The 10,496-nt window shown below is 36.7% G+C and overlaps 2 protein-coding genes across 3 annotated transcripts; one reads left to right on the top strand and one right to left on the bottom strand.

The window, feature by feature from the left end:
- The first annotated feature begins 163 nt into the window (after positions 1 to 163).
- LOC149730555 (uncharacterized) lies at positions 164 to 7,676 on the top strand. 2 transcript variants are annotated; one of them, XM_089884673.1, is made up of 15 exons: positions 164 to 312; positions 653 to 714; positions 1,049 to 1,085; positions 1,375 to 1,471; positions 2,469 to 2,515; positions 2,825 to 2,943; positions 3,182 to 3,231; positions 3,809 to 4,007; positions 4,435 to 4,634; positions 4,921 to 5,058; positions 5,339 to 5,389; positions 5,566 to 5,659; positions 5,881 to 6,007; positions 6,277 to 6,404; positions 7,166 to 7,676. In XM_089884673.1, exons 2-15 carry the CDS (start codon positions 671 to 673, stop codon positions 7,233 to 7,235), a joined length of 1,401 nt encoding a protein of 466 aa, XP_089740799.1. In that variant the 5' UTR covers positions 164 to 312; positions 653 to 670; the 3' UTR covers positions 7,236 to 7,676. The 2 variants fall into 2 exon arrangements, with proteins under 2 accessions (XP_089740799.1, XP_089740800.1); XM_089884674.1 differs by having other exon boundaries at positions 166 to 312; positions 3,812 to 4,007.
- Positions 7,677 to 7,901: 225 nt separating this feature from the next.
- LOC149730556 (uncharacterized) lies at positions 7,902 to 9,329 on the bottom strand. The gene is made up of 2 exons (XM_089884680.1): positions 8,947 to 9,329; positions 7,902 to 8,876 (listed from the first exon to the last, which is right to left on the bottom strand). The coding sequence occupies exon 2, from the start codon at positions 8,846 to 8,848 to the stop codon at positions 8,549 to 8,551; it is 300 nt and encodes a 99-aa protein (XP_089740806.1). The 5' UTR covers positions 8,849 to 8,876; positions 8,947 to 9,329; the 3' UTR covers positions 7,902 to 8,548.
- Positions 9,330 to 10,496: the final 1,167 nt, after the last annotated feature.

Genomic DNA, 10,496 nt, shown 5'->3' on the forward strand with positions numbered 1-10,496 from the left:
GCTATTTCTATGTCAATTGCTAAAACAGATACGTGCAAGTTTTACAACAAAGCTTTTTAGAGTTAGTAATGTCTTAATCATTTAAATGTAAGTCTTAAAATTAATTTAACTGTTATAAAGGCATTTATTAAAAATGTTACTGTTATTTTTAACCTAATTATTTGTTATTAGCAGCCCCCTTCCTCGTTTTTTTACAAAGTTAAAATGTTTGAAAATCTAGATGTCATTTGTTTTAATGGTTAACAGACAATATAGATAATATTCAAGTCCCCATAATTGAAGATGTGGTGATGTTTTGGTAATTATTATACGGTAAGTTCCTCTAAATTAATTACAAATAGTTTATTCGTAGTCATTATGTGTTAACTGCATTAAACTTACTTCAAGGATTTTTGTTAGTAAACAAAATGGCGCCTTCATATTACGTAAGCTTGGCACAATTGTATTACTTAAAACTCAAATTAAAACCATTTATTCGGGTAAACGTGCCTTGCCCAAGGACACACAAGCCGACAATGGTGCCAGTAAATGGAGTTTTATCAAAATAAACCGGCTTACTATAAATAAATTGCAGTAAATATTTTTAAACATTGTTTTTCTGTATGGCTGACAGTTTGAACAACCCATTAGTGGCAAAAATTATATTCCTCAGGTATTTACAGAAGCGTGAATGAAGACAGCAATGTACGGAAGAAGTGTCTCGCAGATTGACGGGTAATATAATATTAACAAGAACCTCTGAGTCTGGGTATCTTAACTCTTTCTATTGTAATGGCACGTTTCCACACTTGATTGGAAAGTTTAATTTTTACAACTTTTTTTGCGAATTTTCACCCAAAAAAATTTTTTTTTTCTAAATTTTTGTACTACTGCTTTATTTATTATGGAAATACTGATTACCAATCATTGGCAAAATACCATGTTAAAATGGAAGCCCACATTTAGGCACGAAAAGAAATCCTACAACTAATTTTTCCAGCCAAGTTCGTTCTATGTTTTGTGTGTATGATGCCCAAGTATATAAGTTCATATTTTTATATTTTTATAGGTACCGAGAGCAAGCCACTAAGCCATCAGTTCACCAGGTGAGTAATAATAACTAGCTACAATTGTAGAAATGAACCCAAACCTAAAAGCTTCTGACTGAACACCACCTTTTATTATAAGTTTAGTGCTTAGGTAAAAAGCATCTACCACTGTTTGCCGTTACAGCTTGGCGCTTAACAAACACAATTTTTTTTAGGAATTCAGCACATCCTTAGCGTCAAGCTTTGAAATTGTTTTATAGACGGCACTGTTTAACAGCTTTAACACAGCATCGTTAAATGCCGCATGTGTTTTGATGTGACAATATAATTGTTTTTGATATAACAGCACAACAACAATCGACATTCTGTTCCGTCAAAAGACCGAGATCGAAGAAAAAATGAAATGACGCACTCGAAACAAAAACATCTTCAAGCAAATAAAGGTTTAAGATATTATACACTATATACATGTTTTATATTGTATACAATTAGGGATGCACATTACATATTTTTTAATCCGTGAGATTCGAATCCTTTTGTATTCGAATCTAATTATGGGAATCAGTATTCTGTTTAATGACGTAATCACACGTCATCTCATAAACCATAATAACAATTTTTGAAACTTAATAAATATTTTTGTGTTTGTGGGACTTTCGAGAGTAAACGTTTCGCAACGTCTTTTCATAGCCTGCTATACGTTTTGTGACGCAAAAACTACCCAATAGTATTCATGATCCAACAAGGCTATTATGAAAGAGTCTATAAACTGACTTATGTGGGTAGAATTATTTTTTCCTATAAATATAAAAAAGATTGGAAATTCTAGATTCGGAATTCTAGATTCGAAGAAAAGTATTCTAGGATATCCTAGAATACCTAATTATTCTGTAATGTGCATCCCTATATACAAGATAGGCATACTGATGTAGTATATACTCATTATGGCTATGCTTTTAAATTGATGAGAGGCTTTTCATGCGCTGTTATTTTTTATTGGAAACATTGTCTTTATGTAAGGTTGGTCCAAGTTTTGGATGTATAAACCAGTCCTCAACTTATCTATGTTTATAGTATTTGATTCTTACCCAAAGCTGTGTTTACAATTGATACTTCAACCCTGAGTGCCAAAGTTATTATATAGCATTGTGTATGATTGTGTGATAAGAACTAAGTTTTAATTTACAAGATCAATATGATGTAGCATGTTTATGCTACCAGGCATAATATGAAATTACTCTTCTGGTAAAAACATGAACTTTTATTAAACAGTGTTTTGTCTGCCATCTGGCAAATCTGGCAAGATGTCATTATTGCTTTACATATTATTTATTTTACATATTAAACCAGCGTTTTGCTATGTAGGCATCATCAGTGTGAAAGTGTTTTACATAATTACAAGCATAACAATATAGTTGTTTAACATTTAAAACTCCACAGTCACTGCAAACCACACCAACAAGACCAACAGCACCAAACATCAAAAGGTGGGTCTCATATTATGCAGTAAATATAAAAAGATATACAAATCCAACCAATTCATTATTTAGTTAAAGTTCACCCGTTGGTACAAAAAATGTCAATCATATTTTGCGGTTTATTTTGTAAATTATGTAAAGTCTGTTGAACTTTAAGTCTGGTGCCAAAGGTATTTCTTCGTAAAGTAATCATTTTACTTGTTTCTGTTCGAGCTGAAGTATTGGCCAGCCACAGCTTTAATATATGTTTTATTGTGCACCATATAAGGGTGTTTTATTATTATTTTGATTCACAACCATAATAAACTTTGACACCAGGGTGCCTTAAGGAGTTGTGGAAGCTGGTCGGAACATGTGAGTTCTTCCGGGAAGATATATTACTACAACAGTAAGAATGAAGTATCACAATGGGAGAAACCAAAGGATTGGAATGACAGGTAAATACATTTTGTTGCTGCAAGGCATAATGTTTCTTTTATAAACTATATCCTATTATGTATATTAAAATAAATCTTTAAATAACTGATACCTAAAAGTTATGGCCATAACACTGGCAAAATCTACATACCATCATCAATTGTTTTTACCAGTATTTTGCTTGCTTCGTAGTATCTTGTTCTGGTGTGTTTCTCTATGTTCATCTAATTATATATTTAACCCTGATCAATCTTTCAGCAAAGTTGTTGATTTACGAAGTCATGACAAATCGAAATCATCACAAAGAGGTTAGTGATGTCACAATTGCTTACTATTAATATTATCAAGGTTTCAATGTAGAAATACATATTTACAAACATTCAATATATTTATAGGATATATGGATTATTAAATCCGACATTATTTATATTAAACCAGTGTTTCTCAACCTTTCATGCTTTGTGGCCTCTGTTCAGTCCCAACACTCATGGTCACGGCTCATGCTTCCCAAATTAACCCAGATTTTAACACATTCACGTCTGCTATTTTATTTTCCACTTTGAAGCAATTTTACCAGTTCGGAAACTGTAATTGTTCTAACATTTATGTATGTTGGTTTATTCACCGCATTTTGCTTTATAAAAACCTCAATTCTTCGATCTTATCTAAATGCTCACTGTGCTCTAGTGTCTCCTAGTGTATAAACCAAAGTTACCCAACATGAAGTAGCGAACACGCAATCTCTTCATTAGAACATCTATGTTCGTCCCCTAGCCCGTGTTATGTCAAATGAGCTATAATATTCTCGTATCTTTGTTCGATCTGGCCTCGTATCTCGTATCTTTGTTCGATCTGGCCTTTACATTCCTTTTTTTATTGCACAAGTAGCATCAAGTGGGGGGAATCCACTTGTAAATCGTTCAACCTCGAAACCGGGTTCATCGGATGTAGAATACCGGGGTTCCCGTAGCAACCAGGATCGGGATTATCGGAATAAATCTGATCGCGATTATCGTGATGTGGATTACCGGGACAACCAAGCGAAGGATGTGAGGAGAGTTACAAGTGTTGATAAAGATTATAGGTGGGTGGGACAGCATGTAGGCATTGCAGGGCATATTTAAGTGCATTAATTGGCATTTATTGACCTTTTTGGGTAAATTCACTAATTGTTCTAATTGTAAATTGACTAAACAATAATATACTCTAAGTAACATGTTAATAACTATATATTGCACCATGTTAAATTTATTAATAAAATTATGTTGTGTTAGCCTGGATTGTATGTCTAATTACCACTGCTTCCTGCATTTTTATGGTTTCTATACCAACTCTAAAATAGATCTCAGACTTTCAGCTCCCAGGTTATGCCAGCCATAAACTCCCCAGCCCCTCGCGACGTATTTATAAAAGTTGATGGGAATTTCCCCAAAGGACATTTACAAACTTTGCTTTTTCAAAACTTCCGTATATTGGTATATACCACTTGTTTAACCCCCACCTCACCCCAGACCCCGTGACCACACCACCACCAGCACTGGTAGCAATGGTCACCCCCTCACCCATGGTAAGGATAGCTACATACCTTCAACTGGGGAATTCTATGATTACTCAACGTGGGGTGGCCGCACCTCCAACACGCCCCTTGTTAATGGGGTCAGCTCGACAGAGAACACGCAGTCCTCACAGCAGTCACAAGATGGGGATAAAGGTAATTATTTTAAAGTGCTTCCGAGGAAACGTATTAAATAAAATGCTTGCTAAACACACAAGGCAATACTGGCTTTTTTAATTGTGTTTCAAAAAGGGAAAGAGACCACTAACTTATGAATAATGATGATGTTTTGCGATATGGCAGACGCACATCAGTCTTTTATGGTCACAAAAATTTATAAAAGATCTCCTTCATAATTCTATTTCATGAATAATTTTAACATTGGCCTGATATATATATTTTTTACCAATTAGTAAGTACAATTATATTATTTCTATGATAGCAACCACAGTAACCGTCGAAACCTCGGAATCGAAGCCGGAAGAAGAATCAGCGACGTCAGCGTTCGTACGAACACTTTCCAATGTTCTAACTCAAGCTTCAAATAAATCAACAGATGCTGAAGGAAATCTGAAAAATGGTGGGTTAACCAGAAGTGTATAATATTAGTTATATTCTAATTCTATATTGGTGAGGGTTTATGCCATATTTTGCCCATTACATCAACACTCAACACTCAGACTGCTTCTATCTATATAGCCTATATAATGGGTCGTCTGTAAGCTATCATAAATATATGCAATCACTATACTGTAAGGCATGTTTAGAGTTTCTCTTCACTTTATACACCACTTGCTCATTGTTGAGAAGACACCATATTTCGACCCATGTATTGATTTAATAATTCTTTATATTTCCAGCGTTGCAACTTTTGTTAAACGCTGCTTCGAAAAGCCAAACAGAAACCACAGGTAAGCAAATGTGTGTCGGAATAATTTCAAGTTTTCAATGTGGTTTACGAATTAGGCTTCTGTATAATTCATATGGACTGTTGGGTAAAACTGTTCCCTATTCTTGCTTGGCCACTTTGTTACGCCCATTTATGTTGAGTGAGTGCTGCTGTCACTAAACCACACCTTTATCACAGAACCTGAGAATGGCACCCATGAATCAACCACGGAAACCAACACCACCGACCCACCTCCCAATAAACGCCCTCGTGTCTCATCTGACGATACAAAGTATGTGGATGGTATAGTTTAACATTTAAAAGTAACAACTTTTGCTACATATTTGTAAAATGTTGGATGATATGCATAAATTTACATGGCATGCCTCATTTTAGGACCTTAAAATAGAGATATATCCTTTTTAAGTTGAGTGTCTAATTATTGCTACATCCTGTCTGCTTAAAACTAAACTTGATCAATGAACGAATGAAGATACGACCCTTTTATTGTAGAAAAGATACCGGGGAACCCCCTGAAGTGATACCCACCTTCCCACACCTGGAGGAGTTACAAAAAGTGTTCGATCCAAACTTAACGACGCACGCTCAAGGATGGTCCACGGAACCTGCAGAGAAACAGGTTTGTGAATGTTCGCATGTATGTGATTTAATGCTTGTAAAGGTTATTATGAAAGCAAATAGTATGTGTGTAACTAGAGGCTCCAGGTTTTGAGTTTGTGCTTTTTTCTTTGCACAAAAATCAAATCTTTCAATGACTTTCCTGGTATGAAACAAAAAAAATCATGGCAGACAAAACAGAGTGAAATATACTTGTTATTGGATTAATTTATATTAGCCCTGGTCCCAACAATACATTGATGCATCTAAATAACCACCCGACCCTCTCAGTGCAATCGGTTAACGGAGGATTACCACAAGTTTATCGCTGATCACATGACCAACCTTAACGCCCAGATGACCACAGCGAGGTCAAAAGTTCGGGCTTCGGAAATTTTATCAACACTACAAGAACAAAGGTACTTGTGTTACTTGTCTATAAATGTGATATATATGGTAGGGTGGGGAAAGAGGGGACACTGTTAGCACATAGAACACAAATATCCTGGTCTTGTTTTAAACAATTACCAAGGATCAATGGGAGTCGTGGTGAATTGGTTTCATAATTCTTTGAATTTACTTTGTTTTCTACTAAATAGGACGAGAAAATAAAATGAATAGGTGTCCCATCTTCCCCTACCCTGCTATACTTAATTATGGCTATGTTGCGTGTGTGTAAGTATTGTATAATTACCTGGTTCCGCCATCTATACCTGGAGTTTCAACCTTTTGGCACTATGGGACCAATGTTTTATACATTAATGTATTTATACCTGTACTGTGTGTACGTTATACTGTGTGGTACACGTCAGACCTGGGATGTCAGTCTATTACTCCAACACCCAGCGTGTTACCATCTAGACCCACTAAGGCGGTTTATATACACTCAATAATAGAGATTCTATTATATAAGGGTGAGGTCTTCAGTGAGGCACACCTGAGACATGGGGTGTAGGTATATTACCCCAACACCCAGGGTGCTACCATCTAGACCCACTAAGGCAGTTTATATACACTCGATAATAGAGATTCTATTCTATAAGGGTGAGGTCTTCAGTGAGGCACACCTGAGACCTGGGATGTAGATATATTACCCCAACACCCAGGGTGCTACCATATAATTCTAGACCCCACTGCGCCAGTTTATTGTTATGTCATGATATTTTATTTGTTTCACCAGAATCTTATACCTTCGTCAACAAATCAGTGATTTAGAGAAAAATTCCACCACGACGACTCCATTCACTTGAAGTGTGATGTCATAGTAACATGATGATGTCATAATGATATCATACATTTTAAAGAATCAAGCTTCATGATGTCATAGTCGGTTCTCTGATATCACAGTTAAACTGCGCAGGAGGTTCCAGGTGTTCTAGCGCCTCTAGTGATGAGATTAGCTATGCACGGACGGTTCCAAAGAATTGCGTTTGTTCTTGTGTTATGACGTAACAATCATACAAATACACAGCGGGTTCAATTACAACATATACAATGTAGGCTTGCCTTTACAAAAAGGGAACCATTTTAATAAATTAACTTAGTTTGTAGGGCCATTGTTGGCCTTATGTGCACTGTTGTTATTGTTGTCGTTATTTTGTTTAAAATCAATTGAAGTTTAATTTACTTGCCACCCATGAGGTGCTTTCCCTAATTTGGAACTGCATTCCAATAAATGTATTTATGAAAAATGGTTGGGGGATTCCCCATTTGATAAAGGATTTTGTTCAGGCAGTAGTCAGTTGTCTTAAAGATGCATAGGGCCCCATATTTACCACAGTTTCGATGACAAACCTGGCCAGTGGACGGGGCAGTCCTGGGTTGGCAGCCAATCAGTTAACATTAGGAACCAATAATTTTTTTTCTTGGGATTGTGTGTCTAACTATCCCTGCTTCCTTTGCATTTTATGACAAAATTTCTGTCGTCTTCAGGAAAGTTTTATGACATAGTCAACAGTAAATTGGAGTTGTGTAACAGTGACAGAATACAGTTGTGCAACACTGCCATAATACAGTTGTGCAACACTGATATAATACAGTTGTGCAACACTGACATAATACAGTTGTGCAACACTGATATAATACAGTTGTGCAACACTGCCATAATACAGTTGTGCAACACTGATATAATACAGTTGTGCAACACTGCCATAATACAGTTGTGCAACACTGATATAATACAGTTGTGCAACACTGCCATAATACAGTTGTGCAACACTGATATAATACAGTTGTGCAACACTGCCATAATACAGTTGTGCAACACTGATATAATACAGTTGTGCAACACTGCCATAATACAGTTATTTTAACACAGTGCAAGACAGAGAGGAAAAGGTTAAGTGTGAAAGTTAACCTTATTGGTGCTCACAGCAGAAGAAAAACAAGAAATATTTACATTCTGTAATGTAGTTACGGTGCTGTAAGATGACGTGGGCGTTTTAGCGACGTCATCATCGTTTGGATGACGTCATTACAAGACAAACTTGCTTTGGAAGTTTTAAGCAGCAGAAGCAGCGACTGTTTTGATGACGTTAGTGTTACGTTGTATAGTTTGATGACGTCACTCCATTCTAAGTCTCTCCCCGCTCCTTCCTTCAAACGAAATCAACCAATCAGAACCGAGAGTTTCACTCATCCGTTCATCCATGAGTGACCAGCCATCCGGAACGTTTGACCAACAGAGGCGGTAGAGAGCAACTGCGCGTCGTATCACGTGATCTCGTTCGTTCTCTTGATTGGCTGGGATCGGAAGAATCTTATTTTGAAGAAACATCCGGAATCCGTCAGGGACGCTAGAGAGCATGGGCTTCGTTCCTTTTCGACCAAATTTCGGGGAGTTTTTCCAAGCGAGTTCCGACATTTTGGATTTTCCTACTGAGTTACAAAATCTACGAAAGGTAAGTTTGTTTTAGAATCTCACTCACGCTGAGTAGAAATGTTATTTCGCAAATATTTTACCAATAGGTGTATAGTTTTTAATTTGGCCAACCAAGTAGTGTCCACTGGGTTAAAAGAGTTTCCATGACTGTCTTGCCCAAGAACACAAACACCCACAGTTATAGTTTTACTACGTTGTCTCTACTCCCGTCTAGCGGTCGCTGTCACATCAAAAAACGACTTCATTCGGTAAATAAGGCAGTGAAATACTTTGCTCCTATATAATGTACGTGGTAACTGGTCAAAGGGCACGAGGTGTATGAAACAGAACACTCATGATATAACGACTGTCGTTGCTCCGCCATGCGAGGGTAAATAAGATGCATTCATTCAGTAATTACATAAATATCTGCACATCATACTGTTAGCATGCGCTTTACTATAATCATGCTATAATACAACGTCTAAGATTCCGTCCTTACTATTTGGTAATCGTGTTGGTCGCCTTGCTTGTTTAAAATGATTGTTATTCCACAATCGTCATTGTTTTATATCTTTCTATGACGTAATAATTGAAAGGTGATACCAATTGATGGAGTGACAACGCGTCACAAACCTGTTTACTTGGAACATTGTGACGTGTGTATCAGGGTTTGTTACATGACAGTGCGCAAATTATACAAAGAAATAGTAGGTTAGGGTTGGACGGTTGATTTGTCATTTTCATTTCTTGTCCCACTTGGTGGTAAACAACGAATCTTTACGAAGTTCTACAACCGTATCGTCACGTTCGACTCTAAAAGGGTTTTTGAAACGTATCCATCTTACCCCACAGTATTATATATTATTGCAAAACAAAGTTAAAAACTGCAACACATGTTGCTAAGCAAGACCGCGTATAAATGCACCAATGTGCACGTAGAAGTGATTGTGAATGCATATTCACTATAAAGTGAGATTCGACTTATGGTTACAAAACATATGCGTTTACGTCACATGGCACATTTGAAGACTTTTACACAAAGTATTTGCCGAAACTTCTTCATCAATTTTCGTTAGTAAAAGTTTGCTGCACATTTGAGGTATAATTTAACAACTAAATATATAAATCTTAACGATTGCAAAATAAAAACAAAATACTGCAGAATGTGAGTAGAACTAAATTCTTCTAAAATCTTTCCAAATGTTAAATCTCCGAACCGCTAGCAGGCGCTAAAATCGAACGTTTTCTCCGGTTCGGTTTTCGAATTCTGTCATCCAATTATCCCCCATTGTGACGCACATCCGCTCGTCTAGAAGTTCCCATCCGTTCGGAACATCTCTCCAGCAGAGGCGCCAAAGTGCGAGTGCCCTCCTAATCACGTGATCTCGTTCAATGATGTCATAACGAGATACTTCTTTAATTTTACTTTGAAGAAAAATTTTGAATCCGTTCGGCACTGACGTCATTGCAGGCCGCGACGGTTTGTTCGCGAACGCTGGGGATCGCGACCACGCTAACTCCGACATCTGTGACGTAATAATGAACGAAAACGTAACAATAGACTTCTAATATCCAGTGATTTTAACGAAAATTTCTTTTTTTGAGCTTCTGTAAACCATGAATTATTTTTGTAAAGTGAATACATGAG

This window comes from Ciona robusta, chromosome 9 (assembly GCF_009617815.1).
Source record: "Ciona robusta chromosome 9, ASM961781v2".
NCBI lineage: Eukaryota > Metazoa > Chordata > Ascidiacea > Phlebobranchia > Cionidae > Ciona > Ciona robusta.